Here is an 18417-nt window from a genome sequence, read left to right on the forward strand (position 1 = left end):
GTACTATCTAGGTGAATAAGCAAGCTACAGGTTAAAACTAAAGTGACCAAGCAGAAATTAAACATTTTGTTGCTAATGTCAAAGTTAGTATTTTAATAGGTACTTGACATGAGACTCCTCTGCATCCACTGAATCATAAGACATAGATGAGACTCTGTGTAAATAAGATTAAAGCACTGCCATAGATAAAATATCAGGCATTAACATTGTAGACTCAATTTTACAATAATTTAGCTTCTATGTTTAATGGTCACAGTGATGGGGTCCAGTCCAGATAATGGTGTCGAATGAGCTAATCATTAATTTTATATTCTTCTATCTCATTTCCCTCTAGGCCTTTAGAAAGTGGGAATTGCCTTATACATCTTGAGTTCATTACCATAATTTGTGTACTACTCATTGGCTGAAACGAGTTTAAGTAGCATGTTCGCAGAGTTCTTCCTCACTGTGAAGTTAGTGGGCCACCAAGTTAATGTTTTAATAGCATTTATTATAAAACTATAAAAAGGTGATTAGAATTTGTTACCTTTTTACAAAATAATACCTGAATGAAGACAGACTGTATTCTGAAAATGATTTTTCTTTTTCTATAATAAATATTTTATTGGTCTAAATACCCCAGCACACACACACACACACACACACACACACACACACACACAAATGTCACTGGTACAGTTTTTCCTCCCTGATAAAAAAGCCAGCTATTATTTTAAACCCAGAATTATATAGTCATGAGCATCCAAATCATCATCTTCATGCTGTAAGTGAGGAATCTGAGATCCACTGTGCTGCTTAGATCGATGATGGTGATGAGAAAGGTGTGAGAGGTGTAGCTGGGATGTAGAGTCTGTTTCCGAGACTTCTGGGTAAGGACTGAGTCTGCCTTGTTAAAATAGGATGACTATTGACATTTCTTCATTCACCTTGGAAAACTATTCATCCGTCCATAATGCCCTTTCTTTCTTCCTTTCTTTCTTTCTTTCTTTCTTTCTTTCTTTCTTTCTTTCTTTCTTTCTTTCTTTCTTTCTTTCTTTCTTCTTCCTTCCTTCCTTCCTTCCTTCCTTCCTTCCTTCCTTCCTTCCTTCCTTCCTTTCTTTCTTTCTTTCTTTCTTTCTTTCTTTCTTTCTTTCTTTCTTTTTCCGTGCACAGCATCGTCATGCACCCCTGCAAAGACTATCTCATCTCCTGTAGTGAAGACCGTCTCTGGAAGATGGTGGGCCTCCCACAGGGCAACGTACTTCTTACGGGATCTGGCCACACTGACTGGTTGTCCGGCTGCTGCTTCCATCCGAGGTCAGTGCATGCCTTCCCTATATAGCCCCATTCCTTCCGGGAACGTGACCATTTGATCTGTTTCCACACTCTGATAGCTTTGAAGGAACAGCTGTTTACACACTCTGAAATTGTACACCCGACACAGAATGTAGAATATTGTAGATAAATGTGCCTTAGGCTTTCATTTTATTAACTATAGATTGGTTACTTTCAGATTGATAACATGTGAGGCCCAGTCCACATGCTGACACAGTTAACAAGAGTAACCAGCGTTCCAGGACAAGTGTTACTAATGATGCTTATGTGCACCAGCTTTGAGAAGGCACATGGGATCCTAGTCAATAATACATGCCAGCATTTACTGTGTCTCTGTTAATCTACAGGTTTTCCTTTTATAATTAAGTTATCCACCTAAAAGAACCAGGAGGCCACAATCTTTTAAAATCTGATGGCATTCAAGATATTAAGGAGAAGTAGGCAGATCTGAGGACACTTCGGTATTCACTGAAGCCGTGTTTCCAAACACTCAAGCAGTGACAGAAAAGTTGCTGTTGAGGATTCAGGCTGCACAGAAGCCTATACACACATCCTTAGTATCAGCTTTTGCCAACAAGACTGGCTACTTTCTGATACTTATATTTTTTAATGATTTTTGAATACTCTAATTTCTGCCTATTTCTACCTGGCCGAATTACTTTTGGGACTATTGGTTCTTTGGCTCATTTCTAAACTATTCCATTTGGAAGTTCCTTCCTTGGGAAGATTTCTTATTGATTCATTTTCATGTTTTCACCAAGTTCCTTTTTTTGCATTAACCAGATTTGAAATTCGATGGGAAAAGTAGTCTTTTTCAGAAACCTGAAAAGGCAATAACAAGATGTTTTTGTTTAATTTTTGAAGACTTCCCAGTGTTTAATTTATCCTTGGTGCTATATGCTTGAACTTAATTTACGAACGTGGCATCCTTTCCTTAAATGATCAACAGAGCTGTGTCACACTCTCACCTCTGAGAAGCACAGAACCCATCTTGCAAGTAGAGAAAACACAATTAGAAGTGTAGCCTATCACTTCAGAAGCTACTGGGCATACTGATCAGATTTGGATAATGCCCTGTTACCATGACAGCCAGTGACTCAGATATTTTCTCATTAGTGCTTGACCAGCAATGGTCCTTTTAATAGATCTTCCTGTTTCCCCAGTCAATTACTGAAATTAAAATGAGGTTAGATACATCATTATTCACTTTTAATAGGGATTTCCATTCAGTTCTTTCTTATGGCAGGAGGGTTGTGGATGCTGCTGTATGGTCTTTACAGTGCATGAGATGAAAGTAATGGGGGAGCCACACTGTTAAGTGAATGATTTAAATGGCAAATGTTCTGGTATAGGTGAAGAAAGGGGATATTAAAAACAACCACCAAAAATGTTTTTGTTTTTGTTTTATTCCTTGAGGTAGAGATAAATTCTAAAAAAGTTTATAGTTTAGACCTCCAACATTTTATAATACTTAATATAGGTCCATTACCACTGGAGATTGTATGCATGTAAGATGTGCATGTAAACAGATATAGAGATTCGTGATTTCTGAGATGTAAAATTTGTGACATTTGATTTTTCACTTTTCCTGCTTAATTTAGTCTATGAAAAAAGTATCTTGTTGAGAATACTGTGTGTGTGTCTGTGTGTGTGTGTGTGTGTGTGTGTGTGTGTGTGTGTGTGTGTGTGTGTACACTCATATAACTTGTAGGGAAGAAGAAAGGTCTTAGTGGGAGATAGCATGTGACAAAAATGACTTAAAGTACCGGGCGTGGTGGCGCACACCTTTAATCCCAGCACTCGGGAGGCAGAGGCAGGCAGATTTCTGAGTGTGAGGCCAGCCTGGTCTACAGAGTGAGTTTCAGGACAGCCAGGGCTATACAGAGAAACCCTGTCTCAAACAAAACAAAACAAAACAAAACAAAACAAAAACAACAACAAACAACAAAAACACCAAAACAACACACACACAAAAGACTTAAAGTCATTATATACGTGTACAAAAATGACCGCATTTTAAATTTTTAACAAATTTGTTTTAACCATTATATTGTAATACAGCCTGATCTGATGGAGTCGATCAGGGGCAGCTGTGGTTGTGTTCTCTTCTGTAGACAAGACCTTGGGTGAAGAATGTCTTAGCATTGGCTTCCATCCTGTTCTAGCTATATAAAAATGAACTTGTAAATTTTATAATTAATGTGCGTTGCTCTTTTCAATTGGCTTCTACAGCTTTCTGCTGAATACATTCTTAGGCTACTTCAGACCTACTTTACAAAACATAATTATAGGATGGATCAACTTTTTCTAAACCTTCTTCTAGGTACATCTCTACCTCCCTTTATAATTTCAGCTTCCTGTTGTGTTTCTAATATTACCCCAGAATGCAGTTTGCCCTGCCCTTATAGACACAAATATGGGCCAGTCTACTGGAGTGTAATTCCTCTACCAGGGGCCACACTTTGAATAAAACTGACACTTCCAGAGTAGCCACATACTGTCACTTTAACCTCAGTTATGGTTGGAGGTTTAGGATCCCTCCTACTCCAGTGCTAGAATGTTGATTGGGTTGATTGTGTACAGGTCTCATGCAGCTGTAAATGCACAAGTGCAGCTGTCCTGTCACACCAAGAAGACAATATTTCACTCTGGTCCTTGTCCTCCATGGCCTCTGGATCCCATAATAATATTCTGTTTTCCATGGTGGTGCCTGCATCTTGGCTGTGATGAAGTCATCCTGTTTGTGACTGAACATTCCACTAACACTTATTATCTGCATTTTGATCAATCACGCATTTCTCTGTTAACCACAATTGACTGCACAGGGGCATTATCTAATGAGGTTGGAAGGATATAATATGTTATGGTACAATGATAGAAATTTAAAGAGTATTTTGATATGCTGTCCATTTAGCAGAATTAGTAGCAGGTTACCCCTTAGACCTATGAGTTTCCAACCATGGGTTCTTGATCAGATCTACACTACTAAGCATGGATGTCTTCTTCTGGAAAGAACTTGGAATCCCATCAGAGAACAGTTGGTTATTCTATAACATTTGGACCACTGTTGCACTGTGGGTCTAGCTTGGCACACTGGTCCTTACTGTAGTTCACAACAACTTTCACAGCTGGGTAATCCTGCTGAAGATTTCCTCCTACAACTGTCTTCATGATTTCCAACAAGGAGGAAGCTTCCAGGTCAACACCAACACCATAATCAAGTCCTATTATGTTTGTGGTATCTTGAGAAATAGGATCTTAGAGCCAAGTTCTTGGGACAGCTAAGAGCAGTAAGTAGCAGGACCTACTTTTATTCTGGCACTGACTTAACCCAAAGTTTTCAGAAGCTGGGGCTGGAAAGATGGGTCGCAGTTAAGAGCGCTTACTGGTTTGGTTCCCAGCACCCATGTCAAGTGGGCTATAACTGCTTCGAACTCCATCTTCGGGGGATCCGATAGCCTCTTCCAGCCTCCACAGGTGCCCACATATCTGGCATGCAAAGACACAGACACAAACATAAACATACACATAAATAAAAACGTCAATTGTAAAACAAATTTTAGAAGACAATCCCATTTAGTATGACAGGAGTTCACCTGACTATCCAAAGTTTGTCTCTTGTTTCCTGTTCCTAAATGGACAGTAAACATCTCAAACACATAAACAGTGTAACAGATATCACAGTGTTAGCACTAGGCAGAGGAGTGCTACAAATAAAATAAACAATGTCTCCTGAAGTTTCAAATAACAGAGTCAAAAATAGAGCAGACAGAAGACCTTCAAAGAAGACTCACTTATGACTAAATTCATAGTCATTAGACTAAAATACTAAAACCTTGAAGATATGGCCTGTAATCAAAATTACACCAAATAGAGGAATTAATAACATTAAATATATTCAAATAGTATAGTAGTTTGGCCTTCTACTTCATTAATTGGGCATATTGAAAGCTTTGGGTCATTCATGATTTTTTTATTTAAAATTTTTATGTTTTGATAACTTCATACATGAGAAATCCACCTGCCTCTGCCTCCCAAGTGCTGGGATTAAAGGCGTGTGCCACCACCTCTAGGCTTCCTCCTCTGCCCTCTTACTCCCGCTAAATTCATGATCTCTTATTCTTTAACCATTATTGTTTCATATATGTGTGTTATATTCAATAGCATATGTATTTAGAATTAATAACTTGATATTGAATAACCTGTCAGGGAATTTGCTTCTAGAAAAAACAAGACGCATATGTTTGAAAGACAGGGAGAATGCAGTGAAGACAACATTAAAGACCTTTATATGTTACGAGATAATAGATATTGAAACACACTTTAGAAGATTACATAGGCCCAAGCGCTTCAACCTCCCAAACTACACGTTTGCACAAATCTCCCAAACCTCATGTTGAAATGACAACAGAAGCGGGTTTTGAAACTGTCAGAAATGATTACCGAAACATCGGACGTTGTGAATCCAAAACTGAGTGACTGTAGCAGCATATAGTCAAATGGGTAAAATCATAGACAATTCATCAACTTGAACCTGAAGCAAGCAGCTGCTTGTTCTGATTTTCAAGGTTTCAAGGGGTAATGAAAGCTAAATCCAGGTACGGTTTATTCCATACATGTTGGCTGCATTTGTTTTTTCTTCACTATTATTTACTAAATAATTAGATTTTCTTCTTTGTGGGCAATTTGTGTGTGTTTGGGTGCGCGCATGGGGTGGCGGGTGGCGCGCATGCCTATGTGCCGGTACATGAAGTCATTTGCATGGGAAGCCAGAGGAAAATGTTGGGTGCCTGCCTTGATTACTCTCTGCCTTCTGCCTGTTCCCTTAACACTGAGCTTGAAGCTTCCCAGTGTTTTGGCTGGAGAGGTTGGCCCCTCGGATCTGCCGGGCATATTTTGCCCTCCCCTCCTCCACTCTAGACAATGCAAGTACCCATGGCAATGCCCCAGCTTTTCCCTGGAGCCTCGAGATCTGAACTCAGGTCCTTATGCTTGCACACACACACACACACACACACACACACACACACACACACACACACCACACACACACACACACACCAGCCAAGCTTTCCCCGCAGCACCTTATCAATTAATTTTATATAGTTATACAGGTTTTAAACCAATTGAAGGCACATTAAATTTTTTCATAAAACAGTTCCCCGAGTCTTTATCAAGTCAAGATATTATTATTCCCACACCTTGTCATTGCCAGATATTCCTTACATTAAATTGGTTCTGTATGACTGTACTTTCCATAAGTGCCTTTGTGGGATTCATGTTGAAGACTTGGGGGGAAAAACCATAGGTAACTCATTTTAGAGAATATCCCGATGTTACCACACGGTTACCACTAGATGGCGATCGTGCATCGATAAGGGAAAACACCCTTTGCATTTACTCGGAAGACTGATGATTTGGCTGTGGAAAGTAATTCATCAGTTGCTGAAAATGATGAATGAGTGGAAAGATGAGAGGAACGTGCACTGAGCCGTCTTTACACTATTGAAGGAGAGAAATGGATGATACCAGGAGGTGGGAATGTAACCTCACTCCAGTGAGAACTAGAGGTTACGCCTCGAAGCCATTCAGAGCCACCATTTCAGGTGCACATGTTAGAATCCTGGATACAGCGCTGTTCACCGTACTGGGTTTCTTGACTATGGCATGTTAGTTATGGCATGTTAGTAAGTTGATTTTGGGGACATGTGCTCTATCACCTGGCAACTGTATGCTTAATGAGTAATGGTTAGCTTCTCTAACTCGTATTTCTTGATTGGACTCTTGGGAATTTAGCTCAGCCATAACCCTGGGTCCTGCACGTCAATGCGGTGCTAAGAAGGAAAGAATCCATTGTAATGTCTGAGTTATACATCATTCACCACCGGCAAGCTGATGTGAAGCCTCAGTAAGATCATGCCTCAGCTTTCCCCAAATTAAACAGGGAATCACAAGCTGAGAAACAAAGGAACACAATCACTGTTTTTTTTTTTTTTAAATGTATGCTATGCAGCTATTCTTAAGTCTTAAAATGCATATACTATTTTTAAAAGTTTGCCAAATCCATGACTTTTTAAAAATACATTTTACACACAGAGAGGATTCTGCATCTTCTTTTCTTTAGATTTAGGTTATATTTAGAAACCCTTTCACATCTACAGAATTGCTTTTCAGTGTTCCGTGCCTTCCTTGATTGCTCTCTGTTCTCTGCCTTGTTTCCTTAAGACTGAGCTTGAAGCTTCCTGGTGTTCTGGCTGGAGAGGCTGGCCCATAGGATCCGCCTATTTCCTTCCTACCTTCCCCCAACTGCAGACAATACAGGTGCCCATGGCAGTGCCCTAGCGCCTACGTTTTAGGAAGTTAACGTGCAGAGCCTGCCCTATCAATGTCCCCTTTATTGCAGCCCTGGGCTACTGGAATGCAGGATTGCACCCGTCTGCAGATGCAGTGTATTAGCAGGCTACGGATGTTCTTAGTTGGCCATGACCTTTAGCAGGACACCGTTGGCTACCATCCCTGTAGTTCTGAATGTAAACAAGGTGTCCGGCTTTGGGATGTTCTGCCGAATATTTAATGCTCATTGTGAGAAACAGCAGTGCATCTCCCCATAGCTCTCTATAAATAAAAGCAGTGGGATTAGTGGCTTAAACAATTTCACGACCCTGCATTTTCTTCTGCGTCCAGTGCCTGAGGCAGAAACGGAGCTTACAGCATCCTGTTAAACATAACATCTGCCCTTATGAGCTGATTTATGAATTGAGGATAAATGGCCCTATGTGTAATATCCCATAGTCACTTGCCTCTGTGTAAATTGCCTACTTGGCTATTTAAATAGTGCTTGAGACCATAGTCTGAAGGATGCTAGATTGCCAACTCCAGACAAGAAGAGAGAGGTCCCTGTCTCACCCGGGCTGGGCGGGATGGTGCGTGTTGATGGCCCAAAAGAAACACACAGGAACTGAACTTTATGGCATTAGCCTCTCGATGATATAAATTGGGGACATGGGCAGGGAGATTTTTTGTGGGGTAAGATAACGTAGGAAACAGGGAAGGGTGACGGAGGGTATGGAATGACTGACATCAGCAATGGCAGGGCAGAGGAAGGGCCAAACAGGTCTTGCTGAGTCATCCTGAAACGAAAATCACCACTCAAGCCAGGCTTAGGTTTGTCCTCAAGGCCCAAACGAGGGCCAAAATGGGGCCCAACGCTAGATAAGTATATCACTTGGTTACTTTACAAAATAAAGCAGGGTAACTTTTTTATTTGGTGAAAGTATAAAATCAAGAGTCCAACTTTGCAAGCACATAGATGTGACACCTACCTAGAGCAGTGGAATCCTGCTCTGTCTTCGTCGACAGATGCTGCCCCAACCCAAATCCCCAGCAGATGATTGAAAAGATTATTTTGACATTCACTTATAAAACAATTCCATTTCACTCTATATTATCTGAAAAAAATATGTGTTTTACTTCTGTTTTTGGTAAGATTTGTCACCTTTATGTGAACAGACTTAGCACAGGGGACAATAATGTACTTTAAATATTATTGTTGTCAGGTCTTAAAAGTAATGCATGAGAGTAAAGCTATGAGAAAAATATGTCACATATTCCCACTGCCCATTAAAAATGATATTCCTGAAGAGTCAACATTGTAAAAATTAACTCATGCATATTTTTAGAAAGTAGGTCATCTTGAGTTATTTAATTATCAGACACAGTATGCTTTATTCACTCACACTATATGTATATATTAGTTGTTTGTTTAATATTCAATCAGTATTGCAGAAGGAAATTCAATTGGAGAGTAAGCCTTTAGATCCATCTGTTCTGGAAGACTGGGCTTAAATGTTGATAGCAGTTAGCACTTGAGGAGAGAGTATCTGATATGTGTCATGAATTGCAAGTGCAAATGAGGAGAACTCTGTGTTTCCCCAGTGAAATTTCCTCATTTATACACAGGACAGTTGATCCCACTGTACCTCTGTGGTTGAATGGAGAGCATATGACTGAGTTAAGATCAGTGAAATCCAAATGGGTGACTTCCAGCTTTGGCAACTGAAGCACAAAGTGGCCTAACTTCCTTCTGCACTAGATTATGATAAGGTCAAGATAAATAAATCTTTGTGGTATGTGTCAAGTGGAATACCATGTCTGCTGTAACTGCTACTGTTAATTATTTAAAGGTAAAATGTTATATGTAGCAGAGAGAAAGCCTTGAGGATTTTCTTCACTAAGTCACTAAATCTAGTTGCTTACTGATGCAGTCTTCGAGTCAGACATATTTTTGGTGTAAAGATGACAAGAGCCAGGCCTGTCACTTTTCTTCATCTGTGAGAGCCTACACTCATGTCTGAGAGTGGGGATAAGTTGTCTCATAAGTTCTCAGGACTGTTGCATGGGGAAATAGTCCTGATCTATGCACAGCGCTTGGCACAGTCTGATGCGTAAAGGGAATATTACTAAATTTCATTATTGCTCTTTTCCTCAGGCAAGATCCTAATGTAGGCCCAGTTTTCTCAAAAACTATACTCTTTTCAAGCCTACTGGACTTCTTTTTTCTTATGGTAAGAAAATAGCAAACCCTAGGAATGTCATAAGTTCATTAAGTACAAGGTCTGAGTCACATCCTTGTGTTCCCACCTCTTCTTCTGTGGGGTTCTTGAGCTCTGCGGAAAGGGATGTGATGGAAACATCCCATTTAGAGATGAAGTGTTCCAAGGTGTCTCTCTCTCTCTCCCTCTCCCTCTCCCTCTCCCTCTCCCTCTCCCTCTCCCTCTCCCTCTCCCTCTCCCTCTCCCTCTCCCTCTCCCTCTCCCTCTCCCTCTCCCTCTCCCTCCCCCTCCCCCTCTCTCTACCCCTCCCCCTCCCTCTCCCCCTCCCCCCCCTCTCTCTCCATTGCCTTTGTGGAACTCCTCATTTGCTCCCATCTGCTGCAGAAGGAAGCCTGTCTGGTGAGTGATGAGCAAGGCACTGATCTATGAGAATAGCAGAGTGTCAATAGGAGTGGCTTTATTGCTGTTTTTTAATAACAGTAGTAGAACTGTATGATAGCAAAAGAGAAATGTAAAAACCAAGCCAGGCACAAAGCCTCTGATAGACAATGATGCCCGGCCTGTGAGATACTGCAATGGTAGCCCAACACTTGGGGTGGGGGGTAACCAACGTATATATGATTTTACGTAAAGCACTCCTAATGAGACAAAAGCTATACCAGACAGTTCTTACATGACCAAGAAAATGAGACTAGGTAGCCCAAGTACTTAGTTTAAAGCCAACTACTACTGTTGTTGAAAAACAGCAATAAAGCCACTCCTATTGACAAATCAAAGCTACTTTGAGTTTCCATCTTACACCAGATGTCAGAATGGCTAAGGTCAATTAAAAAAGTGACAGTTCCTGCTGGTGCAGATGTGGGGTAAGAAGACCCTCACTCATTGCTGGTGGGAGTGTGTAAACTATGAAAGTCAGTATGAAGCTTCCTTAGGAATGTAGGACCAGTCTAACTCAGGATCTAAGTATCAAACTCGGGCATATACCAAATCATCCTGCCACAATCCTACCATTATTCAATCATACTTATTGTTCCTCTACTGATAACACTGAGACATTTGAAACAATCTAGATATCCCTCAGCAAAAGAATAAATTTTTTCTCTTTGTTTTTCTCACAAGGATGAAATTAAAAACCAGTTTTTCCTTTTGTAATTAACATTTGTAAAAATATTTGGTGACACTTGTAGCTTGCTTGCAGATTTTAACTGGACACATCCAACTGATACCTGGAAAAATGCCAATAGTTATCATTCTTTTTTTTTTTTTTTTTTTTTTTTTGGTTTTTCGAGGCAGGGTTTCTCTGTATAACTCTGGCTGTCCTGGAACTCACTTTGTAGACCAGGCTGGCCTCAACTCAGAAATCTGCCTGCCTCTGCCTCCCGAGTGCTGGGATTAAAGGTGTGCGCCACCACGCCCGGCTAGTTATCATTCTTTTAAATTTAGCCTTCCCAGTTCATTCTTGCACACCATCTTCCTGTGGAAGACATGGGAGCAACCTCAGATAACTTCATCCTTTGTCAGCTCCTTGCTTGATGCTTACCCAATCACTTGTTCTCTCTGTGTTATGGCTCATCTTAGAAGATCTTTAATTGGATCTATATAATAATGAGTCACATCCATTGCGATAAAATATTATGAACAAGACAACTTGTAGAAGAAAGATTTTAATTTAGGGACCACAGGTTCTTGAGGGTTAGAGTCCATTTTCATTATGGTGGGGACCAAGGCAGCAAGCATAATTCTGGAACAGCATTATCTTATATCTTTATTGCCAAGTAAGAAGCAGAGTGAGAGGAACTGGGTCTGGTAGGGGCTTTTGAAACCTCAAAGCCTACCTCCAGTGACAAATCTCCTCAAAAAGGGCCATACCTTCCAACCCTTGCCAAACAGTTCCACGAACTGGGGACAGGAAATACTCAAATGTAGGCTTATACAGGGAATGCGCTATTTCAAACTATGACATGGTGCCATTGAATATGGATATTTGTTTCAATCAGACATCAAGATCTAGCTTCAATGTGACAGTATAAATCCCCACTTACATATTTAGAGTATAAAGTCATACTCAATGGACTTTAGTTGAACATTTTGCTCTCACACTGATGTTTCTGTAAGGAATATAAAGGTGAGTCAAATTGCGAACACTTTGTAGCAGACATCCTGAGCTCCCTTGATTCTTCATCTTAGCTTCATGGGCGTGTTCAGTAACCTACTGCAGTCTGAGAACCAGTGTGTGGCCTAGCTCAGAGAGTGTCTGGAGAGGTGAACTGAAAATGTACTTATCCACTTAGTGGGAAATGTTTGACCAGCTATAATTGACACATTCAGCTCAACAAAATGTGTGCAGAAATGTGTATAGAAAGTACTGAGTTTGAGGTTATAGCTCAGTGGTCTAGTTTTGTCCTAAATTACACAAGGTCTTGAGATTAATCCTTAGTACCTTAAATTTAGAAAAGAGAAGAAAGAGAAGGAGGAGGATGATTAGGAGGAGGAAGAGGATGAGGATGGAGAGGATGAGGAAGAGGGGGATGAGGAGGATAAGGATGAGTAGGAGGAAGAGGAGCATGATTAGGAGGAAGAGGGGGAGGAGGGGGAAGAGGAGAGGAGGAAGAGGGGGAGGAGGAAGAGGGGGAGGAGGAAGTTTACAGTGTAGTAAACTTGTAGTTTACAGTGCCTGTCCTGAGCTCAGGTTGACACTTTCATGTTCACTTTATAAGCTTCCCATTGCTTACTCTGCTCATCTTAGGATTTTACATCTCATGATAATTCAGTGTACTGAATTACAGCCTGCTCATCTCAGGGCATTTCCCACTTAATACTAATTTCTCTAATTTTGTAGGTACTGGTTTGTTTGATGCTTAGTGATCCTGAGCCTTTGAAATTAGGCCATGACAACTTTGTAATTTTTTTTCCTGTCGCTGGTTAATGATTACATTTCAGAGAGAAGTATTTTCTCTGAATCTTTAAGTGTCTTCACTTCTTTTGACTTTTAGTATCATTCCGGAGATTTCTGTCCTGGGGAAAAGAAATAAATTACTCGTTTGGAAACCATCTCAGTGTTTGCCTTTGCCTTTATTGATTCTTGCACATTTCAGAGAGAAGTGTTTGCTTCATGAACTTTCTGCTTTTGCTCTTTCCTTATCCAAGAGGAGGGCTTACTTCTGTCTGAGGCTCCGTGACTCTTTTAGCCTGTTCATCCAAATCCAGAGGGCATCAACACTGAAGAATTATGTGTCGCTTCTTCCACAAAAATAGCCTGACTACAATGCTCTTCTCCACTAAAAAGAAAAATAAAAGTAGCCTCATGAATTCTGTGGTTTTCTGTATCATTTTCTGGATTCTTCTTAACATGGCTGGTCTTGAGATAAAGGAGAAACTCTAAAGCTTTATGCATTTTCAACCCACTCCCTCTATGTCTCTCTTCAAAGCTGTTTCTTCGCACTTTGGGTGCTTGATGACAAACTCCTAGTTCCCAGGCAGAGGGAATGTTGCTCCATGTTTTGTATTATTCCTGGTCATTCTTGTGAATGATGCAGGGGGGAAGTGAGAAATCTGGGCCCATGTCATCATTACTCAGAAACTGGTATTTATCTTTAATAGAAGATTAAAATTAACCTTTAGGGTCATTTTCACTCTAGAGATTTTTTTTTTTGTAAGCAAATTTTGCGCAAACACTATTTCCATAGGCATGAAGTTTCTCAGATCAAGTAAATGCTGTCAAAATAATGCCACCAGAACTGTTCGGTGTCATGAAGAACTAACATTTTGCCTCCAGTTAACACAAGAGTCATTCAACTCTATCTAAACAGTAAATAAATATTAACTTGTATGACCTAACCTTTCTGATTGATGGCCTGCCTAAATTAAAAGGAAATCTTGGGAAGCTATTGCTGTTTGTAGCGTACGATGTTACTAAAGCCCCCATTTTCATGCTAGAGAAGCATTTCAGGATATCTGAAGATGTTTAGATTCAGAAGAGATCACATGTAGAAAGACCTCACCCACAGATTAGGAATTCCCACCATCTCTCTCCAGTATATTTTGTTGTGAATATGTTTTAGGCCTACTTGTTGTTGAAAGCAACTTACATAAGAGTTGATTTTGACTTCCAGAAGAACAGATGTTCTCTGTTATATTGACAGAGAAATCATTGTGGTAGCAATAGGAACCTGAGAGTCACACTCATACAGGAAGCAGACAGAATAAGAATAGGATATGGGACAAGGCTATAAACTTTCAAATCCTGCACAAAGTGACACACTTCCTCCAGCAAGTCTATGGCTTCTAAAAGTTCCATAACCTCATCAAAGGTCTCCAGCCACTGGGGACCAAGTGACTGAATACAGCAGGCTACCGGGAAGATTGCTCACTCAAATTGCCACAAGATCTGATCCATGTTTGCATTGGCAAGCTGACCTATGACACTGCTATCCTATCCTTTTCTTCCCAAATCTCTTAAAAGACTCCATCAAATTCTCCACATAGCCCACCTAGACAGCTCAGTAACCATAATCAAAGTAGTTTCAAGACAGCAAGCACTCCTAGTAGGTATTATTGTCAACACACACAGGGAAAGTAATGGAGAGACTTGGTGATCTATTGAGTAAGCCATAATTTGTTTTTGTTGTTACATTTGTCACTGGAGAAACTAAAGTTTTTCTTAGCAATGGCTGACCCACAGGTAAATAGAAATAGAAAAGTTTAGGGAAAGTAGAGTCCTCCTTGTAGAGGACTAATTAAAAGAAGGAGAGGTTGCAAAGACTACCAAAGGTGTATTAGTATAATCCAGAAGACTGGGGAAAGCCTGTGGATATTTTCTACCTTGCTTCTTCAGTGGAATTTACCTAAAACTAACTATTTGAATGACATGCTCTCCACCGTTTAATTCTTGTTGATGAGGAGGTAAATTGACAGATTACATTCAATGGCTGGATTAACCTACTACAGTGTAAAGTTCCAGCTGGCACACTGTGGTGAGTCGATTGAAATAGAGGGAAACAATGGCTTGGAAAGAAGTACTAAAGATTGGTTGACTATGAAAAGGTCTCAAACTGGAACTGGGGGAGAATGAGAATTCTATATGATTCCTTGTTTTCAATTCAAAGGCTAAAGTTCTAGAATAAGAACTATGTGTAAATGAATGTATCAGTAGAAATTTCACACTTTTATTTTGGATTTATTTAGTTTTTAATGCCTGTGGAATATTACAGGGAAGCTTTTAGTATATATTAGCCTAATCACAAAGACAAATTTAATCTCATGTATAAAGAAGGTATTACTACAGTGACAGTGTGCAGCAAACCACAGTTGCCAAACTCTTAAATTATAGGAAAGGTGTGTAGGCAGCTCATCTTCTATATATGAGGATTGGGCTTATCTGTAATGATCTTCAAGTATCAACAGGGCTTCTTCCTGTTACTGGTCTGAGGCCAAGTAATGTGGGTGGTTCAGTGTCTGGTAGTATCAGCTAGACTGTAGTTAGTAGAGGTACTACAGTGTCTTCCATATGTCTTACTTTCTATGCCTTTCTTACTCTAAGCTAGGGGTGTTCTCACAGGAAAGCTCAGGCTCAGAGACTGTCAAGTCCAATTATGCAAGAGAGCAATCAGCAGTGTGCTTAGAATTGACATATTTCAGAGATAAAGACTGGAAGGACCACAAAGCTGGAATCAAGAGCTCAGACAAAGATGAAATTGAGGAACTGTAACAACTTGCCGAATTTTGCACTTTTTGTGAACAATGAAATTATGCATCAGATTTGTACCTACGCATCTCATTCTGTTCCTTTTATTCTCATAAAGATACCAATATATCACACTGTTACTCTAAAGTGAGTCAATTTGAGAAACTATGTGTGAGCATTCCTTTTGGGACATTAGAAGGACAAACTCATCAAAGAAGTACAATATTCAAAATGAACAGAAGAACTAGGTTGCAATTAGAGTCCATGAAGGAAGCGCCAGGGAGCAAGGAGTGTTCCAGTGTAGTGTGACTGTGAAAAGAAACAGAGAAGAGTGCTATGTGAATGAAGGCTAATAACAAGGCCAACACCACAAAGGTGTGAAACCCATTATGGAGTGAAGATGGCTGTTGTACTTGTCAACCTGATGTGTTTGGTGAATGTAATGAGAGATTTCAGAGGTGTTGCTGCAGTGAATTAAAGAGGTGGTCCCAAACCTTGCTTCTGTGAGCTTGATTCTTGAAACTTTTAATTGTTACCATCCTGGGCATTCCATGTAAAACAATGAGGACAAGAGTCCCGATTTCTCATGTTTGAATACTAACTTCTGAGGCCAGGCTATGAACAAATGTGTTAGAAACAAAACCTATACTTTTTAAACTTATTCTCTGTCCAAATGAAAATAGTCTGATGTATATTCATTAGAAATTATTTTAATTTAGTTTAGTTTTGCTATAAATTATTTTTTCTTCATGTATTTGCTGTCTTTGACTGGCATAAATCTCAATAAGACCTACTGTAGTTCTGTTAAATATTAACCAGGACATCATTTTGCACCATTTGGAAAGTTGTGAAATTTTAGCTTGATTCAAAAATCTTGCTCAGGATATTAAACATGACAGCTTCAAAGCTTGCCAAGACATTGTTGACAATTGAGCTAACTTTGATGAAGCTAGTAAGAAAATAAAAATCTTCCTGGTAGGCTTCTTATCAAAAGCTTTGAAGATTTGACATAGTATAAAAAAATTCATCTACAAGCAGGTGCAGCCTTAAAGGTAGTAAATAACGTTAAATTTTTGAGTAAAAAAAAAAAAACCCTGCAGTTATAATGTAGAATGTTAATTTTTGGTGATTTGCAGCACCAAGGATAACTAACTGCATAGCGCATGAAAGGATAGAATGTATGACTAGTTTTGATTTTTACAATAATAACCACAAGGAAATAAAAGGAGGAGAAAAACAAGCCTACAGTCTCATATCACCTCACTTAGCAAACCTATTTTGTGTAAGTGGACATTAAATTCCCTTTGGGATTTTTCTATTTCATTTATTTTATCAATAAGAGCCTGCTTTGGAGAAAGGAATAAATCACATTTAAATGAAAATACAAGAGATTACACCAGTAGCTGAGCTCTTTGCCTTGACTAATCCAATAGCTTTGGCCAAATATCTCAATGTCAAAAGCATTATAAGTATTCTACAAGGTAAGTCTGGCAAGGAGAAATCAATAACAGTCTATTGGATTTGATTAAAATGTTTACTTCCCCCCTACCAGCCTCCCCCTTTCCAAGCTAAATGGCCCTTCCTTGTGCTGATCCGATCTGTGTTATAGTAATTGGCTTCCCAGTCTGTGTCATGGGGCCTCAGTCTTAGGAGTGAGTCCTGAATCATACACTTTTCTGTCTCCATGATTTCAGTGTTCAGGGCTCTTGCCATGGTGGCAAGAAGGAGACAGACAAGGAAAAAAAAAAAAACAAAACTCAATAACAAACTAAAACAGATTTTCACAGATCCACTTACGCAAATTATTTCTTTGTATATTTATTTACTTTTATATTATTTAATTCATAAATTATTTATTTGTTCATTATTAAGATATCTAAAATATACATTTTTGAGTTTGCAACTTTAGAATGTGTTGTGTAATTTTTTTTAAGGAGATGGCATGTACTACATGTTGTTAGCTGTGTTCGACACTGACAAACTCAACAGGAGTTGCATCTTTCAGGTATTTTGCTCATAGAAGATTCTCCAATTTCATAGTACTCCAGAAAACTGACTTTGGTGATCCTCTGACCTATCATAGTCTTTGCTGGTTTTCCTCTTATTGATAAAATAAATGAAATAGAAATTCACCTCAATATTTGTAGACTTAACTCTCAACCTTTCCACAGGGATTGATTTCAAATTTGCTTTGTAAGCACATTTTTACTAAAATTTCAAAATTAAGACATTTATCCATATCTTTCCCATCCAAAATTAATGTATTCACTCATAACTTTCCCATCCAAGCATCCATTTTGTAATCTATCTCTGAAGACAGGATTAGGAATGGATCTGGAAACTGTGATGCCACTTTAATACCATGTGGCACTAAAAATTATTTGCCCCTTGACTAATAGTTCATTTGATGGTCAGGTTTTTCTGGTGTGTAGGTCATGGCACATAGTATGTCTCAAGTCCATACCATCCATGTTGACTGATTTTCTTGTACTTTTTTACTATTGTTATCCTGGAGGACAGTCATTATCCCACCATATACCTTTTAGAGAAAAGAATGATGTTTCAGAGAGGGCTATTCAAGGACCTTCAGAAAAGGACTCAGATGAACTTACTGATTTTGTGACACCCTCTTCCTTACTACCAACAGTAACTGACAGATTGGGTACAGAACAGTACATGCTGCTCTGTTTCCTGTGGGTTACTCTTCCTTCTTCATTTAGTCTCCACCTTCTCCCCTGTCCATCAAAATCTTTCTCCTTGTGAGGTCCTGACATATTTCAACCATTCAAGGAGTACTGGGTAAAGGGGTCTTTCTTCATTGATTTTCTCTTCAATTCCAATTAAGTATCACCTTTTCGATTGTGGTCA

At 39.4% G+C, this 18417-nt stretch overlaps 1 protein-coding gene across 4 annotated transcripts in view; it reads left to right on the plus strand.

The window, feature by feature from the left end:
* The window catches only part of Spag16 (sperm associated antigen 16), a 945274-nt gene that overhangs the window by 448384 nt on the left and 478473 nt on the right, over positions 1-18417 (plus strand). For 3 of the 4 annotated variants that reach the window (XM_021171958.3, XM_021171981.3, XM_021171972.2), the window contains one exon: positions 1153-1296. The exons of the other annotated variant lie outside the window; for it this stretch is intronic. In XM_021171958.3, the coding sequence (XP_021027617.1) occupies positions 1153-1296 (144 nt within the window). The remainder of the gene's footprint in view (positions 1-1152; positions 1297-18417) is intronic. 4 annotated transcript variants of the gene reach the window in all.

The sequence above is a fragment of the Mus caroli genome, unplaced genomic scaffold (assembly GCF_978045245.1).
Source record: "Mus caroli unplaced genomic scaffold, Mus_caroli_1 scaffold_1, whole genome shotgun sequence".
NCBI classification, from domain to species: domain Eukaryota; kingdom Metazoa; phylum Chordata; class Mammalia; order Rodentia; family Muridae; genus Mus; species Mus caroli.